Here is a 26,559-nt window from a genome sequence, read left to right as displayed (position 1 = left end):
TATAATGCATCCATGACTGCCCAACAGGAACTACTTTTGCAAGTATATATATATAAAAGGATAATGCTAGTATAACAGAGTAAACTATAATACTTGCTCCAATCTACATTATTTGTTGCTCATTATATTATTATATTGGGCAGTATGCTTTTTAAATTTTGACTTGCATTCTTCTTTAATGAAACATATCTGTATATCACCGTAATAAAGCAAATTAGTATTGTGTAGCACTTGGAATTCACCTTTATCTTGATTAAATTGTGCATATACATTGTCTACAGTATTTTGTATGTACCAAGTAAGAGCGCCATTGCTGCAAACTTTACCTTCATGTCTACTCCACATATGCCCAAACTCTTGTGTATGCGTGTTTTAACAAGGTGCATACTTTGGATGACCATACCTTAAGTTTACTTAAAATTAAACATATGATAAACCCAATAGGATAGTTTTGCCCCAATATCCATGTAGCTCATTCTGTACTCATTCTAAAGAAGAAGGAAATCATTTTTAAAAATTAGAATTATTTGCTTAAAATGGACTGTATAGGAGATGGCCTTCTCTTACTCAGAGGTTTCTGGATAAGAGAGCCTATACCTATACCATGAGAAATATCTTTCTAAATAAAACTTTATTTATAACATTAAATGCTGCATCATTTAAAAATAATATCTAACTGTGGTTTTGGCCTACTCTACCTGTGATATGTTGCACAGCTATTCTAGCCGATTTAAACAAGGTCTCAGCCATTTGTGTGACTGTCAGTTCAACTTTATCAGTTTGAAATCTTGGTACTTTAGCTGCAGTACAAATCAGAATATTTTCATTTTCATTTGCAGCCACACAGAGGAAAAAAAATGTTCGGTGCCGTGCTCACTTTTACATGCAACAAATAAGACAATCCAACAAAAAAATTAGATTAGACAGTTCAATATTCTTTATATTTTACAGAAAAATCAATGCAATGCCATTTTAAATGCCTATACTATAGATATCAGCTGGACAGTATTTCCTGGAATGACCGTATCAGTTGGAATCCAGAATAAATTTAAAAATTAAATGTATTTGTTTAATCTTTTCCATTATTTACCTTCTGATAACCTCTGCTTCCAACCTTGTGCAGCATATGCGAAGAACTCATTGTTCAGAGCAGAATTACTAAGGCGCAAAGCCCCATCACTTCCCATCTGGAGGAAAATAAATATAGATTGACTTAAAAAATTAACTGTATAAAGCATATACCTAGAAAACATTTTTTGAACTTTCATTGAACAAACAAGCTGTTCATTAATTTTAACTTCTTCTATCCTATTGGCATCAACAGTCAGATGATACATTAAAGTACTTTAAGCAGACACTCATCCAGTATTTAAATGTCCTTATACTGTCCTTTCTGTGTGTTCCACTTTTTTATTTTCATATAAATATTCCCCTCCAATTAATGGGTGACTGAACTGTAATTTTTCTTTGTACTCATTAAAGAAAATAAAGAGAAGGATTAATAATGAAATCTGTATTGTTAAATGAAAGTATATTTTGTCAGAAAGTTAATAAAAATTTGTTTAAGCTTTTGCATTCCTTACTGTATCTGCTAGCAGTATGATCATTCTTACGCTAGAGTTCCTTAAATATTTTATGTGGGAGCCAAACAATGACAGAATTTTTTTAGAAATCAAATTCTTTTTGATAACTAAGGTTGGATAAATGCCACCAAATTAAAGGAGAACACAAAGGCTCCCCCCAAACAAGATTTTTGCATCCTGAGCCATATGTTAATCATTGCCGGTGTGTCAGAATTACAGCTTCATTTACAAAATCAGTAGAGAAGGCATTGCAAAAGTGTCAGAAAAGAAGCAAAGAATATACTGTGTAATAGATTACCAAGCTGAAATCAAATCCATACAGATCTGGTAAAACATGCATTTCAAAATGTTATTTTGTGGAAACCTACGAAATCAGTACAATATTTCATGGTTTCGTCTTAACAGATTTGAGCTGTTTACAGTAGACAGGCAGTTGAAATTAAAGCATAGGCTGCCTGCATGGATGGTTTAAATTAGTATCAGCATTTGATGAAAAAAAAAATTGCACCCTGTGACAGTAAAGGGATTCTGTCATGATTTTTAAGGTGCACTTTTCATTTTTAAATTACACTGTTTACATAGCAAATAATTCACTCTACTATTTAAAATATTGTTCTTAAGCCAGCAAATTAATTTTTTTATAGTTGTAATATTGGTGTGTAGGTGCCATCTCAGTGCATTGTGCCTAAGTCTGAGCTTTAAGAAGGAGCCAGCACTACACATTAGAACTGCTTTCAGGTAACCTATTTTTTCTCCAACTCCCATGTAACTAGAGGAGTCCCAAGCCGGACTAAAAATTTTTAATATTGAGTGCTTTTCTGATATCTACTGGGAGCTGCTATCTTGCCCCCTTTCCATTGTTCTGCTGATCGGCTGCTGGGAAGGAGAGGGGGGTGATATCACTCCAACTTGCAGCTCAGCAGTAAAGTGTGACTGAAGTTTATCAGAGCACCAGTCACATGGCTGTGGCACCCTGGGAAATGAAGGATATGGCTAGCCCCATGTGAAATTCCAAAATTAAATATAAAAAAAAATTCTATTTGTGTTTTTGAAAAATGAATTTCAATGCAGAAGCTCTATTAACTGATATATTTTGAAAAAAACATGACAGTATTTCTTTAACTTAAGATTTCTAAAAGGAGCGTTGTAGCATGAGCTGACAGCAAGACAACAAAACTTGTGATAAACCAAGAATAATTTATCAGCATAACAGAAATAAATGTCATTTGGCTGCATAGACTTCATTTTCTAAAATAAAACTTTGCTGGGACACACTAAGGGGCAGATATATTAAGACACGAATTCGAATTCCGAATGGGAAAAATTCGGATTGGATACGATAATTTCTTAGGATCGCAAATATCACGAATATGCTAACGAAAAAATCGTATTAGTCACGATAATATCGTATTGGTGATATTTTCGTACAGAACGATCGTAAAATGCAGGAAAACCTTTTCGACTTTGATCCTTCTGTGCACGATTTTGGAAGCCTCCCATAGGAATCAATGGCACTCTGCAGCTCCAACCTGGCCCAAGGTAAGTCTCCCATAGGGCTCAATGGCACTCTGCAGCTCCAACCCGGCCCAAGGAAAGCCTCCCATAGGGCTCAAGGGCACTCTGCAGCTCCAACATGGCCCAAGGAAAGTCTCCCATAGGGCTCAATGGCACTCTGCAGCTCCAACCTGGCCCAAGGAAAGTCTCCCATAGGGCTCAATGGCACTCTGCAGCTCCAACCCGGCCCAAGGAAAGCCTCCCATAGGGCTCAATGGCACTCTGCAGCTCCAACCCGGCCCAAGGAAAGTCTCCCATAGGGCTCAATGGCACTCTGCAGCTCCAACCTGGCCCAAGGAAAGTCTCCCATAGGGCTCAATGGCACTCTGCAGCTCCAACCCGGCCCAAGGAAAGCCTCCCATAGGGCTCAATGGCACTCTGCAGTTCCAACATGGCCCAAGGAAAGTCATGATACCGAAGCTTGAATGAATCTGAAACTCGTTGCGACAATACGATTTTGTCGCTTTTTTTATGCACAGTACGAAAAAGTCGCGTTAAATAACGAAAAAAAAAAACGCTGAAAACACGAACGGTTCGATCAAACGAACGATCGGAGAGTTTGTGGATTGATAAATCTCCCCCTTATAGTACGTTTTATAGGGCATTACTACCGGATATTCATGATAGCAGATCTAGGTGATACATATGTTTCAGACAGGACCAGAAAAAGCTGCTTACACAGGTTCTATGAGGAGTTTTAGTATCTTTTTTTTGCTATTAAATGCTTGCCTGTTACTATCTATTATTTTAAGGTTAGAGATTCATGTTAAAATGGAACAGTACATTTTAAATTTGTATTCTCCATTTATAACCCCACGATGGAAATATTAAGAATGTAATTTACATTTCTCATCCTAAAACATTTTTTTTTTTTAAATGGCAAGATTAAAACGGAATGAATGTTTTGTGGCCCTTGAATAAATAAAAACTAAATCCATGACTGCCTCTGATTAAAGACACAACCCAACTGACTGCTCACTTACAGGGAGGAAAGCTTTTTATAGCTTTGCCCAGCTTCAAAATGTAATTGGAAATTTGCCACTGATGTGTGTTGACAAAAGATACAATGACACAATTACCTATATAGTAGAAATTAATGGTTTACACAAGATTTGACATGTTTTTTCGTCATATTTGCCTTGTGGTGGCTTTTTCTATCTATTCTTTGTCATTTTCTCATAAACGGAGCTTTAAGTTTAGGGCTTTATTTTTTGTTGTGCGGTAGGAAACCAGAATACTCCGTGTAAACCTGTGCAAGTCATATCAAGTGGTAATTCTGCCAAACAACTTGCAAAGGCAGTTCCCTGTCAATTGCGCTGCCTGACTGGAGGAGCTCTAATGTGGTTAGGTTTATAGGAGCCTTTGATTGTGACATCCCTGGACTGGGTTCAGAAAACAAGCAAAGCTGGGTGCATGCCTGAGACTTCTGCATAAGGAAAGTCAAGCTTGGAGCTCATTTATCAACACTGGGTAAACTTGCTCATGGGCAGTAACCCACAGCAACCAATCAGTGATTGGCTTTTTTAGCCTTGTACTGCTGGTGTGTATGCAGCAATAAAAGGTATTGCTGGGAAGTATAACCCTTTATAAGGTAGTGATGCTTACTAAGGTCTCTGGCTATCCTGCTGAGATGGAGCTTTATATGGTTTACCAATTATCCACACTAGCATGTATAGAGGGTAAATTAATAAGCATACCTGTTACATAGGTGGTGTTAAAGTGGACATGCATGCTTTGTTCTACACACAAAAATATGTGCAATTCTGTGCATTTTGGAGAGAAAACTAACAATGCATACTATATTTGCTGCTTGAATATAAATGCATGCAGTAGTGATTATGATTAATATAAAGTGATACCCTTTTTATTGTATTCAGTCAAAGTACCCTGCTGCTGATTAATTAGAAGGGTTTAACAATCACAGGCCTTTTGTGAATTAAGAGCTAGCCCAGACCTGTCACCCGCGCATAAAAAGCTGTATTAAAAAGTAATTTGCAAATTAAACATAAAGCCCAATTTTCTTTTTAAATTAAAATATCCAAACCGGTTATTTAAAAAGTCTGTATTTAAAAGTCTGAGCTGTCAATCATATATTGCCTGCCCTGCCTCTATACTTCAGGCAGGCTTTTACTTTCACTTTCCATTCAGCACTTTCTAGCATTTACTGGCATTTATGTCATGGGGAAGGGCATCAGGTGCCAGATTGTAAAACAAAACGAGATTTTGGGATGATGCAAAGCTTGTCTTAATAACAAATGCCAGCAGCCTGCTTGCTGTGATTGTGTACTTACTGAGGGAAACAAGATTTATAGAAGTTATGTAGTGCAAATAAAGTTTATTTTGCTCAACTAACATGATAAAAAGGGATTTAAAACTATTTCTTAATGGAATCAGCAGAATCCTGCACTGAAATATGCTTAAAAAAAAAAAAAAAAAATTATATATATATATATTATATATATATATATATATATATATATATATATATATATATATATATATATATATATAGTCTTGCAAAGAATCGGCACTCACCAGTATCGGGCACAAGCTGGGTGCTGACAAAAAAAATACATCAAACTCAACAGTAGAAAGCACTCACAGCTACAGCATCAATCAGGTCAGTGATTTATTTCAGCATACCATCTACGCGTTTCGATCACCACAGGATCGTCATCAGGATGACGATCCTGTGGTGATCGAAACGCGTAGATGGTATGCTGAAATAAATCACTGACCTGATTGATGCTGTAGCTGTGAGTGCTTTCTACTGTTGAGTTTGATATATATATATATATATATATATATATATATATATATATACCCCATAAAAATTATGACAGTATCCCTTTAAGGTGACAGGTCCCCTTTAAGGAATGTTTATGTATGGTTTAGACTGCAGAATTGTATGAACATTTCTAACTGGATGTTTTTTTTTGGTTTTTAATTACAGTAGAACCCCGTAAAAATGTAAAATCAGGGATATTTGTTAAAGCAACTTATTTTTCAAGTATTCAAAAGATATAAGCATAGGAGTCAGTTTAACTTTGAAATACAATATTTACTGGGTTAATGACAAGGTTTAAGTAGTACAGTAGTGATGTTCGGGTATAGAAAATCTCAACCTGCACCAAACCATAACCTGCCCACTCCCAACCTGAATCCTACCCCACCCAGCTTCTCCCCTATATTTATAGACCCGAGCCTGCCCCGCCCCACAATGATGTCACAAAAGGGGCGGGGCGCATCAGACGCACGCCTATAAATTCACAAGCCAGAAGTGGCTACCAGCAGTGTTAGGTCGATGGAGGGGAAGGTGAGCTGAATCCGAACCCGCCCCTGACCCGCAAGTGATGTACTGAGGTTGGCCCAAACCCAACCGACCCTTGGGTCCCACTGGTATGGGGCTGGCCCGTACATCACTACAGTACTTCTTTAATGTTAAGCTATTGGGGCGGGGGGCATGTGTAAGACCTCTCTGTCAGTCACATGCACAACCTAAAGTAATAAGTGATACGTAAAAGTAACGTAAGTAATAAGTTGTGCATGTCTGTATGGGGGGGGAACACTGACTGTGATTGACTATAGACAGAACAATGGCATAGCATTTCTTTTGGTTAGTATTTTCAACTTCTTCATTTCACTAATAACATCAGAACAAAATTGTTATGTAAAAACACCTCTTGAAATTTATTATAAATTGGTGGGACCGCAAAAAAAAAAAAATGTGTAAAATGCAGGAAAACACTCAGGGTACTACTTAATATTTTTTTGTTAAACATTTCAACCTTGAAAATCACTTTTTTTGGTTTCTATGTGTTAATTATTGCAACCAGTTAGCATAAAAAAAAAATATGTCCATCTGTCAAAATGCCTAAAAATGACCCAAACTATCTTGCAAAGATGGCAGTAGTTATGATGTTAGGAATTTTAATGCTGCATTTTGTATGGGGAAAAGTGCAGTAGATTACACAATATATCAGTATACACATTTAGGTCAATGTCAGACAAGGCCACTCTGAGCACTTTGTAGTTGGACAATAGCTTGGAATCTGTGACTGCTACGTTCCCAAAGCCTCAATTGCCTGACCTGCAGGTGCACTGCATGGATCTAGGGAACTCAAACATTGAAATAAAAGGAGCTACAGAATACTCGAGTAACAAAATGCTGGGCATTGCCTTTACAGTCACTTAGCAAATATTCAGTACATCATGAGGCAATTCACTGTGCAAAGCCTCTTGAGATGACAAAGATACAGAAAAGAACAGCTTTAGACAGCAGTATTAGTGATGCTGTGTTTTAGGAATTAAAATGAATAGAGAGTTATGGAAGTAAAAAAGCTTCAATGACAATGGATTCAAATAGAATTAATGACACCTTGTGGAAGAATGTATTTATCCTATTCAGAGCTGTTGTTGGCTGTGCTTTGGCAACAGTTTCACACTGCAGAGAAGGAAGGTGAGTGATAAGGGTATTAGTCTTTGTGGATACAGGCTGCTTGGAAATGTTCCACATGGAGAATATTGACCGCAGTCGTAACCAGGAAACAAAACGTGAGGGTCAAAGCTTCTCCTATTTACATGACACCACTTCTCACTAACACACCTAAGTAAGCCAGACTTGATTTATATATGAACAAAAAATATGCCAAAATGAATGCATATTCAGTAATTCTAACAAACAGTATATTTTCTACACTGTACATACCAACTATAAGTTCAGTAACTAAATACAAACAATTGTACTGTATACAACTGCTATTGCTTAGCAGTACATTATAACACCACACATTATATGACTAGCTGCTGTCTATGCAAAATATTTTTGTACTGTCAAATATGATCTGTCTTCAAGTTATGTTTAAATTTCTAGTAGTCAAATGCATTTCAGATTGTCCTCAAATGGATTTACAGCAAAATGCATTGCCATGCAAAATGACCCATTCTCTAATTTATTAAATAACGAGACTAAATTCCACCCATTAAAATTAAAAAATAGGGCTAATTTACTAAGAAAATTAAAGAAAAAAGAAAAGGTGACTGCCCTACAATGGCACGCAAACCAACAACCTTGAGTAAATCTTAAAGAATAGGCCAAAATTACTCTGGTACATACTAAGCACAAAATACTTAACGCTTTGCTGGAATTGTTTATAATGATTTTTTTTGGAAATATAAAACCATTTTTGTGTGCCAGTTATTTAAAATAAATGTCCAAGAACAACTATTTTGTTGTACTGCATTTTGTTGATTACTGTTACAGCTCTTGATGTCAGTGTGCAATGGTACATGATGCCGCAGGTCATATCTAACAGGTTGTATGTAATGTCTTATGCAATGTAATTAGCAACATCATTGATTGAATAATTTACTATGTAAGTTTATATATTTTGTCATTGAAACTAAATTATGTGGGGGAACATAAGTTAACCATATCGGGCAATTTCCTTTCTTTAACAGGCTTAAAATAAACCTTGCATTTTCAACATATTTTTTATATACCGTATTCTTCACAGACAATAATTATATACAGTATTGGTATCTGGAATCAATCGCTCACCACCTACTGGCCAATATAGTATACTAAAAGCTAAATCTTAAAGCGGACCTGTCACCTTAAGAAATAATTCCAAATTGTTTTCTATTGTGGTTTTCAAGCAAAATAAACTTTACTTACACTATATAAATTATTTTAATCTTAGTTTCTTCAGCCTTGGAATTCACAATTGCAGCAAGCAGGCAGGGCCATTTTGTGGACACTGTTATCAAAGCAGGCATTGCATTCTGCCAATATCTTGTTTCTGTACCAGTATGGAGGGACCTAATACCCATGTCCATGCACTGGTTACAAAATTACATAGTAAGGAGGGAGGGGGGATGTGAGGAGGGCAGCAACATCTAAAAAGTTCTGAATTGAAAGTGAAAGTAACTGTCTGCCACACCTCTATGCCTAAGGCATAGAGGCAGGGCAGGCAATATATGATTGACAGCTGGGATTTTTAAATGCTTTTATAATGGGTATGGATGTGGTAATAAAAGAAAAGGGCTTTTATTATACAGCTTTTTATGTCTGGGTGACAGGTCCACTTTAAGTAAACGTTGAGGTTACGTTAAATGTAAGGCTTTAAAACACTTATTAGCCTTTGGTTATAGCATTCCGGTTTTATGGTGACAAGCCTGTCTGATATAAGCATGAAATCCCCGCATTTTATGGATCATGTACTGCAGTAGAATGGGCACTAACAACTTATATTGATTTTTGGCTAACAAACAAATTTGGATGTCTGCACGTGACTGATAGGGTTGTCTTCATAACATTAGAAAAGCTTACACACAATAATAGGTGGGAGGAGGATCAGGATTGCCCATATAAAGATATGTTTCTATGTCTCATATGTCTAGCAGCGATGGAGCAAATTATTATTTTGTTTTATTATGAGAGTTAATATGTCTTGATAAAGTTTGCTCCATCAGTCAAGTGGCCTGCCATCAAATAACAAAATCTGCAAGCATCAGGTATCCATAACTGCACTGCTACATTTATATAGTAGGACATAATTCATAGTTTTAAAGGGGAGATATTAAACATTCCCACCTGCCTGTCCACTTCAGGAAGTAGAAGCAAAAGGTACTGCTGGAAATGCTGTGGTAAAGAAGCAAATGTATGCTTGTTTATTAAAGCCCTCAGATTAGTGTTCACTAAAATTGATCCCGGAGTTTCTATGTCAATATCCTCTGCTTTGGTCCATTTTAAATGCCCTAGAATTACAAAAAAAAAAAAAAAAAAAAAGTTGAGATTAATACATAAACTTTTTTAGAAAGACAGAAAACAGCAGACAATGTAGATCGGTAAAACCAAAACTGAATAAATTTTATGATTTTTAAGTTGGCCATACGTGTACCATTAATGTTGTTTTGTGTATGGTTGCCTGCCAATCCTGTCCAATATCTATGTATTGGTTAGTTTGGGAATAAGAGAGGTTTGAAATTTTTTCTGCCGATTCACCATTTTGCCCAGTTCATGGCACCTTGGCAAATGAGGAATTAAAGAGGAGACACAGTTCCTCTTCCATTGCTGCACCTCTGATTATGTGTGCTCTTTGCAGGAATGATAAGAACAGAAGCAAAGTGCCAATAATGTGTGTGGCCCCTCAAATGCTCTTTGTCTATTCAGCCTGTAAGCTGATGAAGAAGACAGCAGGCCTGGACTGGCAATCTGTGGATTCTGGCAAATGCCAAAAGAGCTGCTGCAAGATGCCATAGACAGTCACTATTTAAGTAGGCTGGTGGGGGGCTGTTTGGGCCTGTGTGTAGTTGAAATGCCTATTTAGTAGGCTGGTGGGGGGCTGTAGAAATGCCTATTTAGTAGGCTGGTGGGGGGCTGTTTGGGCCTCTGTGTTGTTGAAATACCAGTAAAAACACAGCAATTCATTAGTACTTTATAATGAAAAAACAAACACAAACTATTTTGGTTAAAAGTTCAAACACAGGACATATTTAACAAAAGTGGCATTTATTTGGCTCCTAATGAAAATATGCCACAATTATGGCCTTAACCAAGCCGGGGTTTCCATAGTTTGACACAAAGGAAATAAATAAAAAATAATAGTAAAAAAGCAGCAAAATATATACAAACACACACAAATACAATAAACAATTCTACTTACCTAAGCCTGATTTTTTTAGCCGCTTTAAGTGCTGACTTGTTTGTTTGCCAGGAGGTGATTTTTGCCCTTGCTTAGTTTCTTTATCAGAACCGTCTGCTTCACCGTTTTTAGACTCAGAACCTTAGAGCAATAAAGTATATTATTTATATATGTATGTATGTGTATATATATATATATATATATATATATATATATATTTGTGTTATTATATCACTAACACAAGTTAGTAACAGAACACTTATCCCTATTAACAAGCTCAAAGCTTGTTTTTTTTCCCAGCAATACCCCTTTCAACACATGAGAAAAAGGAAGAGTAGAAAGCTGAATCAGATATGAATGCAATCAATAACTTGCTGAGCATTACAATAGATAAGAGAGATAGTATTCAGCTAATGCAGAGCTTTGAAGAGAAACCCCAAAGAGGCAGGCTGTACCCTGCTTTTGAAATTATTCACAAGTTGGAATTATCAACATTAACCCAGTAAGGGCTCTATAATCTCTGCATGTGATGTTACATTGCAGATTCACTCAGTTCTTTCAAAATTACATGAAAAAAGATTTTCTGCAATTGAAACAGTGATTTTTTTTTCCCCTAGTGTTGAAATCTGTAAACAAAACTCCCATTCCAATTGAGAGAACTCAGAAAAGTAACCATGATTAATACCATTATAACTAAAGGGACAATACAAACACCAGGACAGTATCAGTAACAATGGACATTTCTTTCAGTTGGTAGAAATTAAAGCAACTGTTACTGAACTACAACTCCCATAAGTCAATAAAGCTTAAAAGGCTGGTACACTCAAACAGAAAGACTAAAACATTCAAGAGAACAAAACCAAATACACTCTAAAATAGTCCAAACTAAGAACAGTCTGACTATAAAGGCATATAAAATGTTATATTTCTATTTTATTGATACAAAAAAATATATTTAATATCAAACAAAAGAATAAATACTGTGTAACAGTCATATTTGCAGACATTTGCCCAGCATGTGGGCTCCTATTAAATTACAAAAGCCAGGGTTTCTACATCTATTTGCAGCAGTCCTTCCATTCTGCAAGACATTCTGCATTTTAACACCTATTTTTATCTGTGCTTGGAAGGAGGCAGATGGAAATATTGATAGCTTATATACATGCATTTTATCAGTTCTCAGTGGCAAGAGGAAAGCTGAAATAGCCCGTGGTTCTGCAGCCTTCCCTTTATCACTGTCTTTCCCTAACAATGCCTGTGCATTGGTATCTCTTAAATTGCTTAGTCCTCTCTCTCGCTCTCTCTTTACCTGAAGGTGAATCCGACTGCTCGTCAGACACCTTAAGAGGTGTCAGGACGACACGAGGAACAGTCTTGTTTACCATCATAGAGACCCCATTTCTCTTCCTCTGCTGCTGCCTCAAAGCCTAAACAAAGAGACAGAATACAGTGTAAGGTTAACCAGTATCAGCCAGCAATACATTACCACAAGCACTGTGTAAGCAATACATGAAATATCTTCACAACACATCATTTGTATCTGCCTTGCAGCTGCCAGACCTCATAAATTACGCACTGAACATTCTTAGAAAAAGCACAATTAAAACTTGTAGTTCAAAAGGCAAACAAGACAGCACATTACTGCATTTGCATCACAGCCTATGACAACAAAGGCATCTGTAGCCGATTGTACTACCTCAGATTCACCACATCAAGGACTTCAGACCATGATTTCCAAGTCAAATAGAAAGCGAGGAGTGCTAGAAACCAGGCTGGAAATATGTGTGTGCACATCTCTTGCAGGTGCATCTGCTCCGGTAGCCTGCTCAGTCAATCAAGTTAAACAGAGTGTCATCAGTATGTACAGCATGTAAGGACTACAGTATTGATGCACTCGCTCAGCCGTGTGGAGTGCTGCACAAAAATCACTGAACATGGCAGGAATCGTTTATTGCTATGAAAGAGAAGGATCGCTCCTAATCGCAGAATACTCGCAGCACTTCTGTCTGTTTTGACTCCAGAGATTAACCTTCGAGGCACCAGCAGGAAGGCTGCGCGATAATCTCAAGAAGGGGAAAAAAAAATATTCCTTAGAAAAAAGGTGGAGTCCTTTTCTGTCTTTCCTTTGTCTTTAGAAGGCTAATGTTGCATTTTACCAAATAAAACTACATTAGTGTTCTTTTATATTTTCAGGGACTAATTTATTGTGGTGGATCTGGTAGATTTCCAGCATAATAATTACAAATCCATTGAGATTAAAAATGTAATTGTTATTGATGTCTAATAACAGCAATAGCAAAACAAAAGCCACATTAAGGCATCCCTATAGTAGGGAATGAATCTGGTTAAATAAACTACAGGGCACAGATTAAGAAGAAAAAAAAAAAAAAAAAAGAAAAGAGCTGTTCCCATTAGTGGCGTTGATGTTCATGTTATTCATTTTTATGGTTGGATGGAGAAGAAGAATGCAGCAACTTCTATGTGCCACAATCGCTTGTAATGCTTCTGGTATCTCTATAGAAAATGATATGTCCTAGACAAGTGTAACTGCTAGTAGAAGCAACAAAAATGCAGTTACAAAACGCTTACAGATCAGAGTGATCAAATACCCAGCAAAATCCACCCAAAATCCGTCTCAAAAAAACATCCTGGCAACAATTTGATCTTATTCTTGTCAAAGAAAAAAAGAATTACCCCCTGCCAGTTTATTTTAATGCAATGAAGATCAACTTCTGGACCCCATATGTATTGTTATATGCAAGAGATTCAGTAAAGAGTACTGCAACACTTCAGTACCATTAATGTTTAAGATGGATATTCTTTGGAACTTTGTACTAGTAATATGGCAAAAGAAAGTCCACTGTGGGCCAGTTCTAGTAAAAACATTAATGACTGTTAACCTTAAAATGTTGCCAGTGCTTGGCATATGGGGCATCTAAGGTGAGGCATTAAATACTTCCCTTGATCACACCATGGGCAAAAAAAAAAAATCTATCTTTCTGTTTTTATGTCTTAGAAATATACATAAACAAACATTGTGGGAAAACTACACTACATTTTAAAATAATATATATTATAAAATTATATATATTTTTCATATAATTGTAATATATGGTTACCTGCGTAAGAAAGAAGTAATACACCCCTACCCCTTTCTACAGTATAGGTTCCCAAACGCTTAGGCTGGTCACACTTCGAGGGTCCAAGTTAATGAAAGACGGAAACCAGTCTAAAAGACCATTAGGGTGAAACCGGGAGTAAAAACTTGATTACCTTGGTTCTAACAGGGATTGTTAACCTAGGCCAGGACCCAAAAAGAGGTCCCCGTGATCCTCAAGTGAGGCAATCAACACACTAGGAGTTCTAGTTATAAGCACCTGTTTGTTGTTAGTTATACCTCAATCTTAAGCTGGCCACAGACAATAAGATTCGCTTATTTGGCAAGATCCCAAACGAGAATATCTTTTCCCCGGTATGTGAATCTAAGGTGGGCGATTTTAGATTACATGGTGGGAATAGGAGAAGACCTTCAGAGTGAGGAATGCATCAATGAGCCGATACAATCCCCAATCCAAAGCAAAATCAATCCTGTCTGATCAACACCTGGGCAATTTTTGGCCAGATATTGGTTGGGTAGATTCATCGGCTGTCCGCATACACAAGCAGATCAGGACCAGCATCAAGGACTCAAATCGGCAACTTAAATCTGCCCATGTATAGCTACCCTAAGGTATATAATGTGCATCAAATAAATTAACATTTATGGTCCCTATCATCCGATTAATACTATAAAGCCTATTCCTACAATACTCTTTAGTAATTAAATGAGAGAAAACGTATTCTAAACCAATGTTAAGCTCAATTCCAGACTATATTTAGGTCCCCTGAAAAAGAGACTGACCAAAGCAGGTAGGTTCATGTCTGCTTAGCATCAGACCTCCCAGCTCTCCCATATTTATACCCTGATGGGGGCAGAGAAGAGGGCATGGCCTGTGCGTAACGGAGGCCAAAAATTACACAGATTAAATTCAAAATACATGATTTCACTAATCACAATGCCTTAGGATCTTCAAGCTAAAAAAAAACACTGGTACCAGAGAGACGAGAGTAAAAGGAGGAACACAAATTTACTTGCTGGCTCCTTCTGAAAGCTCAGACTCAGGCACAATGCACTAAGATGGCGCCTACACACCAATATTACAACTAAAAAAAATACATTTGTTGGTTCATGAATATAATTTTAAATGGTAGAGTGAATTATTTGCTATGTAAACAGTGTAATATAGAAATTAAAAAAAGTACACCATAAAAATCATGACAGTATCCCTTTAATTCTTCACCTTGTTTTAAAGTATATTATCCAATTTCTTTTAAAGGAAGAAGTAATTAAAGTTTATTAAAATAAGGCATAACAAAAATGCAAATAAAAACTGTAGAAGCTCAAGGCAATTCTATTAAAACAAGATTGCACTTCCCTGTGTTATTCTGAATGGAATATTCTAATGGCAAAAAAACCCAAAACATTTTCATTTTAATATTATCTACCTATTATATTAAAAATCTGAAGAGTATAAAACAGTATTAATGTATGAGATCAAATGATTCAGGTTAAACATCAGTTTAGTAGAGACAATAGTCTGATATAAAATATGTGCTAACCTTTCAAAAGCTCTGCTAATACCGTACTTAACTAGTGCAAAATTTGGTCGCATCTAGCAGCCAATAAGCTAACCATCAGGAAGAATTTTTTCAAGATTCATTTACAGAAGGCAATATGTAAGAAGCACCAAGAACAACAACAGATTTACTCTGCATTTTATCCAGAGAGTAGTGTCCGTTCATCTACCAACTTAACCAAGTATCTTGCAAAAACACAGGCATTTATATTGTATGACAGTTGCTCTAATATGCAGAACAAATAAAAAATAAATATCTACTCCCCTTAACAATAATGTAAAAGCAACTTCAGTTTGTTACCATGTGTTTTTCATAAGCAACCATCCTAAAGAAATACAATTCTAAACATCATATTTTCTTAGGTTCCTTTTTACAGTCCTTAATAGAGCAAATGCAAACCATAATAAACAAGGTATATATTACAGCTGTCTCTCATAATCACTTCTGGGTCCCTAAAAATTTGAAGGCTACCCTGAAGCACTACATTCACCCACCCACCAAAAAGTCCAAACTATACGCATGGTTAATTATGTATATGCCCTAGGGAAATCCAGACTCTGAGCTCCAAGTCTGACAAAAAGTATTTTAATACATTTAATATTTCCATACTTTCAAGGTCCTCAAAATCCTATAACTGAGTGAAGGAATGCAATCATTAAAATCATCCTTAAGAACTCAACTGATGCATTTTAATATACTTTCCTTATGTACCTACAACAAACATTTTTAACCTGTGGGTCAGAAACGAATAATCAATTCCCTTAATTAAACTGGGTCCCCTACAATAGTGAGGCAAGAAAAAAAAACACTAAAATAGGCACACAGTCACACACCAACAATTTCAGAAATTTCACATTTGTAAAGCTTTTGTTTTCACGCAAGGCCTTTATATATCGTTAAACACTTGCAAGTTTCATATTTTTTAGAAAACCTAGGGCAACTATCAAATATTCTGCCCGGGGACTCCAAGATTCCACGACTACCACGCACAATCAGTGCTGCCAGTGGTAGGTTGTGGACTGGGGCAGGGACTGTTGTAAATGATGAACAATATAAATATAAATTGCCCCATAAATGTGTAGGGGCTATATAAATAGCAGATAATAGTAATAAAGTGATTTGCAAAAATTCTCTGGGGCATTTGAAGAGACAAAACACAGACAAACTGCCACATGTGGCATTATCTAGTTCTAAATAAATAGGAATAGGGTGCTTTATCCTTCAAGCGAGGGATAATTAGAGCTTTAGAGCTGTAACATAAGCAGCAACAAATCAATGTATTTGTCAGAATCACTGTAACTAAGGAACAATACAGCATAATGAAATATCACATATTAAAACTCACACAGATTAATAAAAAAAGAACAGACAAATGTTTTTCAAGCTACAGAGGGAAACAGCTAACCAAAAAACACATTACTTACAGAATAACTGTTCATTAGAAAACCCTAACATTCCCAAGACTATACTGACAGCTAGATTATTATGTTGTAGATCAGTTATTTTTATGGACCTGTGATAAGCACTGACAACACAACAGTCTTTCAACAAAAAAATATAGTACAAAAATAAATATTATAAATCATAGACCAATCATAAATGGCTTATACGTATTTAACCCTTTCAAGACACAATTTTGTAGTGTTAACCTCTCATTTTAAAACCAGGTTTAAAGAAAATGTTCATTTACCGGTATATCCTGGAACTCCCAACATGTAAGATAACCTTTGAAATGTAATACAAAACCGATCAAAGACAAAAAGTCATAACAAAGCAGTTGGAACTCAATCTATCCAGCCACATGAATAAGAGCTCAAACTAGCTGAGGAATTTCTTCCATGTTAAATAAATAACAGAAACACAGAGCAATGTACTTTGAAAGTAAATCAGTGGAAAAGAAGAACACGGCACAGTCATTCATTTTGTAGAATCATAAAAAGAGAATGAATTCACCATGGCTTTGACTTCAATCATGGTTCTATTATTATTTGTATTGCAACAACTCTGATTTTATTGCACATTTTGTAACATCAAACCAATTATAAAGATGCATAGAACAAACTGTAAATTACAGAGGTAATCATTGTTTCACTGCTCAGAATAAAACCTCTGCTAAAAGCGCATGCCATTTCAAACAACACATCACATTAATCATTATCACCATAAAACAGAAACATAGATATGGCAATTTTATTCATACAAGTAAATATCAGACTTCTTTATACAAAATAATAAAAAAAAAAAAAAGACAAATGTCTAGAAAATATCCAGTTGGGTCTCGAGTTACAAAAACGAACAGCATATTTTCACACCTCAAGGACACAAAAGATTAGGAACAAATGACTAAATTGTAATGATCCAACTGGCTGTCAGACATTTCCAGGCAAGCAAAAGCATTCATTTAAAATATAAAGGATCTGCAAGTTTTTCAATTTAAAGGAACAGTAACACCACAAAATGAAAGTGTATAAATGTAAAAACAATACAATGTACTGTTGAGCTGCACTGGTACAACTGGTGTGTTTGCCTCAGAAAGACTACTATAGTTTATATAAGTTAGCTGCTGTGTAGCCATGGGGGCAGCCATTCAAAGGAGAAAAGGCACAGGTTACTTAGCAGATAACAGATAAACCCTCATTATATGGGGCTTATCTACTAGTTATCTGCTATATAACCTGTGCCTTTTCTCCTTTTTTCCAGCTTGAATGGCTGCCCCCATGGCTACACAGCAGCTTATTTATATAGTAGCTTTTCTGTAGCAAAAACACCAGTTTTTTTGCAGAGCAACAGCACATTATATTTTAATTACTTTAAAACACTTTAATTTTTTGATGTTACTGTTCCTTTAAAATCAGTAAATAGCAAGCAGTTAAAGGGATGTTATATTCCCTTGTTCAACTTGAGTTTAATGAAAAGGCCTGTGACAAATATACTTTTTGCTTATTGTTTTAATCACAAAAAGGTTGTTATTTTTTGGTATTTCTTGAGATAAACAGGGCAGATAAGGAAACGGAAGTAGATTATTATATAACCAGTGCATAGATGATCAAATGTGGAAGGGAAAAGTTTTATACTGCTAGGGGGTGATTTATCAATGGTCAAGTTTTTCTCAATTTGAGTTTTTTTGCGTTTAAATGTTGGCGAGTTTCTATAGAAGTCAATAGGAGTTGTCATAGGCAAAGTCAAGCCATATCATGCCACTTTTACAGGGTTTAAAACATCTAATCACGGAAACAAGCAATGGTCAAAGGCCTTATTAATTAGCTTTCTCTTATATTAAATAAGTGAAAAACATTAATATATTTATACATTAAATAAAAAATATTGTACCTATATTTGCACATTCTGGTTAGATAGAAATAATCAGTTTTCGACTATTGAAAAAAGCAGCATCAAAGTGCCAGAATAACTTTGTGTGCCATTACCTCTTCTCTGAAGTATTTTATTGACAGTGACAGAATATAGTTATAGTATATTTACAGACTATAGTTTTTTAATTATATAATTATTATTTATAATGGTATGATAACGCTAAAAAATAAAAAGCTATTGTTTGTGTTGCCACCAATGCAAGTATTCATTATTTGATTGTGAACAATCCCTATTAAATTTTAACACAAGGCACATCTTTTAACATTTTCATTTACTTGCTTATTGTGTAGTGCATGGTCTTTTTCTCAGGGTCCATTCAATTTGCAAGCGGCTAAGATTACAGCTGTTTCTATATAAAAGTGGACACTGATGTATTATATCTGGCATGAAGTGCAACTCCCTGGTGTATTAACTGTCATCTGTAAAAGGGAAAGGGGTCTGTTTTTATGTACAGCATGATTTCAATTATTATTACATTGTATAGTTTTCTGTTTGCAAAAGTGATAAAAATAGATTAGCAAAGAAAGCTTTATAGCAGCTGACAATCTAAAATGAGTCATTTAAAGGGCAACTACGGTTTCAGAGTCATGGAGCACTGATACACCTCTGCTGCTTGGTATGGTACAATGCTTTAATTGGATTTCTTTATATGCACCATATAACTGTTTGTGGAACTAATACATATATAGATATTACCCATACCCTGCCCCTCAAAGATACCCCATAAATTCCAGCATGTTCAGAGCTAAAAAGACATAACCCTTTATAACTAAACAAAGGCTGCCAGCAATTCTTCTGGGGATTTGTAACTTAATCATCCAAATTAAATGCACTAAATTAAGTGTACACACAATCACTATATAACACAAACAATATCTATTTGGTAGTAGATCAAACAATTTTCCAGCAAAATGAGTTCTACATCTCTGCTCATCCATCTGTTACAATATGTTGTTAGCATTTCACCACACCGCACAAGAGATTTTATTTGCAGATATAAACTCACATTCACATAAAATAAAGACTAAAATGTGAAAAAAATCTTTTGTTGGCAATTTATCATTATGTTAAACCTGTTTTAGCACCTGCAGGCTGACTTTTATACTTTAACACACAATGGATTTTCAAAACACTGAAAATTTGACAGTTAGCAACATGTGCTGTAGAATAGTTAAAATGTTTTACCTTGCACTGGGCAAAGCCTTTCTAGGTCAAGGCCATTAAATTCCCACCTGGCCCCTAGTAAATGGGTTTAACAAATAGCAAGCTACTGTTTGTAAAACAAGGATAATGTTCACCTGCTATGGCACAGAGAGGGAGAATGCTTGGTAGAGTGGCCTCTCAAACATCAACTGCTGATGCTAAAAGAGGGTTTATTCCAAGAAAATGTACAACCGAGTATCAAGGGCTAAAGATTTTCCTTTTATTCTACACTGCGGGTCAAGGGTCAGCAGCTAATCAGTACCAAAAAAACTTCTGAGCCACATACTATAGTACTTTGCCAAAAAAATAAGATGTTCCATTTCATAAAATTCTATATAAACATAATTTATGATGAAATCTTCCTATTGTCAAAGTAAAAAGGTAGGTCCAACCTGCAGCCACTGACTAACACATTACACGCAAAACCTTTACCAAGGATCAGGTAAAAGTTCAATGATTAACCCCTACCTGTTTTAGGGCCTTTTTGGTGTGCTGCTGGAAGGAAGACACTAGCTTGCTCTGCACTGTGGAATTACTAAGGCTCGAGTCTCGGTTGGAAGACGCTTCTTCAGATACCTGCTTTTGGCAAACTGTAAGAGAAAAGATTAAACATAGAAGGTTAGAATTAAATCTGTTCTGATAGCAGTTAAAGCAAACTCCAATTCACACTACTGAACACACCGATTCATCTACGTGCTTCCATAAAAGAAAAAAAAAAGCATCAGCGCGACTTCCAATGCTCTATAGGGCAAAGGCAGATGGGGCAATAATAGTCAATGAGCACAAGTTATGTCTGCCAGAAAATCAAGAGGGTTGTGTCAGTCTCTGGGGATGACATTTGCATTGTGGCTTTATTACTCCTCCCCCTCCTATTGGTAAATAAGCTGTTGTGTCTGTACTGCAGAAAGGTGCAAAATATACCTCCCTATGGTACCATATAAATGGATATAACTTTTTAAGCAATCAAGTAAATAACTTTTTCCCCATCACTATTGTCACTAAATTGTAAACATTTAATAAGTGTTTATTGCAAGGATTCTGTCATCGGGGTCCTAGATTCAATTTCAGCCAGGGCACAAGGAAACAAGGAGTTTTTATATTCTCCCTGTTTAATTTGCCTCCCACGCTTCAAAAACATGCAGGAAGGTTAAATGGCTCTGATAAAACTGGCCATAGGGTGTGTGAGCTCTACTGGGGACAGGTGTGAATGATATATAATATTTATAAAGAGCTACAGGACATGTTGGTGTGATATAAAGAATATTACTGATTTATAGCGCATATCTGTTTGGAAAAAGGGAACACAATTAAATTAAGCAATGTGGCAAGGCAAAGTTATTTTTGTATGCACATAATAGTTTTTTGCCAACACTGTTAAATCTCAATGCAAACATAGCTAAGGGGGAAACCTGGGAGAAACAGCCTCAAACAAAAACCCTACAGATCTTAAGTCTATTATTGACTGGACTTTTAGTTGCAGACAAAAGAAATGTAAGGATCGAGATGTAACATGATTCAGACCAATCATCAAATTATCCAATCTGCAGCCACTTTATTTATGCAGTTGAAAATGTTTTGAACAAGGTTAACATAATGATGCTCTGTACAGTGTTTCAGAGCTAGAATGGGCTATGCATATCCTATTTAATCCATAAATTTACTTTGATGTTTGCTGAGGTAAAAATAAATTCACAGGCTAACATGAGATTGTTTAAATGAAAGACAAGCTGCACAGAAAGGTGATGGCCAACACAAGTCAGTCACCGTCTGTGGATACAGTGTTTAAAGAAGAAAGGCCTAAGGGCCCATCTTTTCTAGATATAAAGGACACAGCTGGCTGCCTTGCCTCGCTGCCCTTCACATCTAGTGACGTTAGTTGCATCATCTCTCATTATCAAGGATCTCTTGATGCCTTACTTTATGCAAGATGTTCTGGGATGTGCTTCATGTTCACTGAATCTCTTTACTATACAATATTAATGCATAAATCCTTTTAGTAAGGCATCTATGTTCATTGATTCCCTGAGACACTGTTCCAGTTACAACTGAACTGTATTTACTGCATTAAACATACTGCTAAGTGGTGTCAGTGCTAGCTGAAAAAAACTCAAATAATACTTGTATAAATAATATGCAAGTATTATTATACAATTTTTAATAAATTTCCCAACGGTTCCAGGACTGGAGCATGCATCGTAGACTGTTGGGCATTTTATAACACATCACCCCAGCCTCAAACCACCAAATAGCATACAAGGGAATTAATGTGAAAGTAACGGTTAGGAAATTTATCAATGATGACAGTACAGTGCGGCTATAGAATGTTCCCTTGGCCAGTAAGAGCACTAGTCCAGGGTCCAAAGGTAGCAAATAAATTAACTAAGCAATGCCTACAAATTGGCACCCTCCCCCACTAAATATGACTTTAGGTGTCATCTAATTACAGTAATTATTTTATTGTTGCATGACTGCAATTGGTCCATTTGAAACCAAAATTTTATCTGATAATATATGTCTTGTCTGTGGGCGCATCAGATGAGGAATACAAGACCCTCACAATCCATCATCTTCAATTCCAATCATTTGAGTTGTCAGCCTTAACAAATGTAACAAATGAATGTGGCCATCCACATGTATGGTCAGTCTATTTGCATTCATCCGTCTGGCCCACAGCTGATCAATCGAGTACCCTAAAGGGTTAGCCACTGTATGTGTATGTCTGCCTTAACTAGGTAGCAAAAAGCTAAAGAAAGAACAGCAAAAATGCCAGAAGAAAAGGGGATATATTTAATGGCATTTATCTGCTTATTTAGTGCACGGTCTCCACTTTAATAACCTATCTTTGCTCTCACAGAATATTAGGTTCTCTTTTCTCATATAATAGTAGGTACTACACTTAGGGGCACATTTACTAATCCTCAAATCCGAATCCCGAATGGGAAAAAAACAGATTGGAAACGGAAATTTTGCGACTTTTTCGTCGATGTCGCAGGTTTTTCCTATTTTGCGCAACTTTTCCGTCACCGTCACGACTTTATCGTATTTTGCGCATTTATTTTATCGCCGTCGCGATTTTTTCGTATTGAGCAATTGTAAACGCGGGTAAACCATTCTGAATTTTTCGCGGCGGCAACAAAAAAGTCGGGGGAAATATACAATCAAGTCGTAACGGCGACGAAAAAGGCGCGCAAAATACGAGAAAATCGCGAGGGCTGCGAAAAAGTCGCAAAAATACAGATCATTACGAAAAAAAACGCATTCCAGCGCTTTCGGACGTTCGTGGATTAGTAAATGTGCCCCATAGAGAAAAGTCACATTGACTCATTGCCATAGCCTAAACACCTAGTAAACAAGCATCAAAAATCAAAGATGTTTATGTATAACAGGAAAGCACTGGGATCTTAAACAGTTAGATGGTATATGACCGTTGACTAAATTACCTTGACCCAGCTAAAGTATTTAAAGGAAACCTGTCCCCCTAAGAAATAACTTCAATTTTTTTTTATATTCGTTGAGCAAAATAAAATTCACTTATACTATATAAATAATATCAATTTTGTTTCCTTCCGTCTTGGAATTACTCAATCACAGCAAGCAGGCAGGCACCATTTTGTGGACACTGTTATGAAGGCAAGCTTTGTATCATGCCAAAATCTTGTGTATGTGCCAGAAGGGGGGACCTGATGCCCATGCACTGGCTACACAATTAGACGATAAGGAAGGAGGGGAAAAGTGAGATGTGCTGTGACATCTAGGTAGTGCTGAACAGAAAGCTGAAGTTATTGTCAGCGGCAGGGCAAGCAATATATGATTGACAGCTGGGATTTTTAAATGCCTTTATAATGGGTATAAGTGTGTTATAACAAAAAAAAAAAAAAAAAAAAAAAAGGAATTTGTGTTTCATTTTTAACTTGAAAAGGACTTTTATTATACAGCTCTTTATGTCTGGGTGACAGGTCTCCTTTAAAAACAGAGTAGTATTACTATGTCCACTGGATTGGGACTATTTTCTTTACTTCTGTAGCTGATGATAAATATCCACTGGATTGGGACTATTTTCTTTACTTCTGTAGCTGATGATAAATATGGAAGCTAGTTGTTGAGAAAAAAACTGCTCACAGAAATGTTAAACTTGAAAACGTTTGAAAAAAATTAATAAACATTGATTCCAAACAGTTTTTCCAAATGCGACTGTCAAAAAATTGAGAGTTGGTGGCTTCCTATTATAGCCTAGCACCAGCAAAATGTGGGTAGGATGACCAACTATGATAACTTCTTTAAACACTGGAACAGGCGTTTTTTGATCCAAAATGTGTTTATAACATTTTTGGCCTTAAAGCAACTTATACCAGTGGTTTTCACTGAACTCGGTAGTAGACAGAATAGCCAGCCTTGTGCCTCATCAGACATAAATCTAACCCTTCCCCCCAATGTTGGGAAAATTGCAAAGTTAAGATTATCTGTTCATTTGGTGCCAAATCTCTGCGCCAATTACAGTATCAGTACAGTTTTCTTTTACTGCTTATCTCTATTATCCATTATACATGATTTGGAATTAGCAGGGGTTCTCATCTAACTTTTTCCTGGCAAAGGTGCATTTCAAAGAGTTTAGCTGATGGTTGAAATCCATTAATTTCTCTCTTTTTTTTTTTAACATAATCCTTTTATATGTCCACTGGTTATTTTCAGTTAGCACTGGTTTTCTAATACTTCTTCTTGTCCTTCACAAATGCTGTTGCAACCTTTGAGAATGCAAGCAAATAAGCAGTTCTCATAGACACATCTGCTAGGTAAATCTATCTTCTTTGATATCAAGACAAGCCTGTTTCTTCTTTATAGAAACACAGATAAATACATTTTTCTTCATGGAGCTAGAATATATGTAAATGTTATTTTAATGTTATAGTAAAACAAATATTTCAGTATGTTATTAAAGAACGCTTCCGTTATTATGCCTTGTATTTATCAACCTCCAATTACCTTTTCGGGTTACCTTAAGTTATTTAAAGGAAACCGCCCCCCACCCCCATTGTGACATGAGCTCATTCATTTGGGTTTATGTAGAAAAGATGCATAACACTATTCAAACTTCTAGAAATAAATATTAATGTATTTTATTTCAACACAGACATACTTAATTCCATTTAAAAAAAAAACCCCCATAAAAGCCATTTTTTTTTGCCTTTTCCACCCGTACTCAGAGTTTCACTGCAATGCAACCCATCCTTGGGACCTGCTTGCCAGAACATCTATGCATCACCCACTATGGAAAGAACATAAACCTTCAAGTCCCAGAATTCATCACTGTACAGTACAATGGAACAAACTGAGTGAGGGGTAGCAGTACACTCTCAGCATAAGGCTAATGCGCCATTGCCAGTGAAAAGGTATGTGTGTTGCTTCACGTTTTCCTCTTGCAGGCAACTTCCACTGGAAATGTATTTGGAAAAACTAAGCTACACATATGCCTTTCCACTGGCGATCCACTTTGATGCTGAGCATCTAATCTCTCTGTGGGGCATTAGCCTAAGGGATCTTGGGAAATAGCTCATTGGAGATATTATGGTGTTCTTCAATCTGTGAAATCAGGTATGCTGTGGCAGAGGATTAGACCGAGGGCCATACTGGGCTGTGCCTCAGTTTCTTTCCATAGGCAGAGAGAAGCTGATGCACTCCCTTAGGGCTCTGGCACACGGGGAAATGAGTCGCCCGCGACAAAACTCCATGTTCGCGGGTGACTAATCTCCCCGAGTTGCCATGACCCGCCATCCCACCGGCGAACATGTTACATGTTCCCAACGGCGAACATGTAATATCGTACGAAACCTCGTTTCGTACGATATTCGGTGCGTGTATGGCATGTCGGCGAGTCAACCGATATCGCAGAAAGCTGCTGAAATCGGTCGACTCGCCGATCGGCCAGGTTAGAAAATTTTGATCGGGCGCCATAGAAGGCGCCTGACCAAAATCTGCCGTCAGGGCTGAATCGGCAGAAGGAGGTAGAAATCCTATTGTTTCTACCTCCTTATCTGCTGTTTCAGCCCTGAACGGTGTGTGGCCGATGGTCGCACGAAACATCGTCAGATCGCCACGTGTGTGGCCACCTTAAGAGAACTGGCAATTAGCGCTCTGGTTAGTTTAGCTATGTGGGAGAGTGCTGGACCACTGCAATGAGTGGGGCAGACTAGTGACGAGCTTTGAACATTAAAGGTACTCAGTCGTGATTTTTATGGTACAGTTTTTATTACTATATTACACAGGACATTTAAAACTTTATTTTTGAACCAATAAATGTATTTTTTTTTTAGTTGTAATATTGATGTGTAGGCAGTCCTCTCAAGGCAACTTCCGCGATATCAGGGGAAATCGCGGCGCCGCATATGCCATCCCATCGGCGACTTACATACTCGCCGATGGGATGGTATTTCGAGGAGACTAGTCGACTGCGACAAGGGAGATTTGTTATGGGCAACTAGTCTCCCCGTGTGCCACAGCCCTAATGGGCTGTAGTGGTGACAGTCTGA

At 36.6% G+C, this 26,559-nt stretch overlaps 1 protein-coding gene across 1 annotated transcript in view; it reads right to left on the bottom strand.

Annotated features, from left to right (window-relative positions):
* asxl3 (ASXL transcriptional regulator 3) overlaps positions 1–26,559 on the bottom strand; it is a 73,454-nt gene that overhangs the window by 18,090 nt on the left and 28,805 nt on the right. Inside the window, exons 6-10 of the mRNA XM_004915200.4 lie at positions 20,504–20,625; positions 12,093–12,210; positions 10,805–10,924; positions 9,733–9,896; positions 1,091–1,187 (exon numbers count right to left, since the gene is read on the bottom strand). Coding sequence (XP_004915257.2) covers positions 1,091–1,187; positions 9,733–9,896; positions 10,805–10,924; positions 12,093–12,210; positions 20,504–20,625 — 621 coding nt within the window. The remainder of the gene's footprint in view (positions 1–1,090; positions 1,188–9,732; positions 9,897–10,804; positions 10,925–12,092; positions 12,211–20,503; positions 20,626–26,559) is intronic.

The sequence above is a fragment of the Xenopus tropicalis genome, chromosome 6 (assembly GCF_000004195.4).
Source record: "Xenopus tropicalis strain Nigerian chromosome 6, UCB_Xtro_10.0, whole genome shotgun sequence".
Taxonomy (NCBI): domain Eukaryota; kingdom Metazoa; phylum Chordata; class Amphibia; order Anura; family Pipidae; genus Xenopus; species Xenopus tropicalis.
The sequence above is the reverse complement of the archived record's forward strand: the minus strand, read 5'-3'. Positions and strand labels throughout refer to the sequence as shown.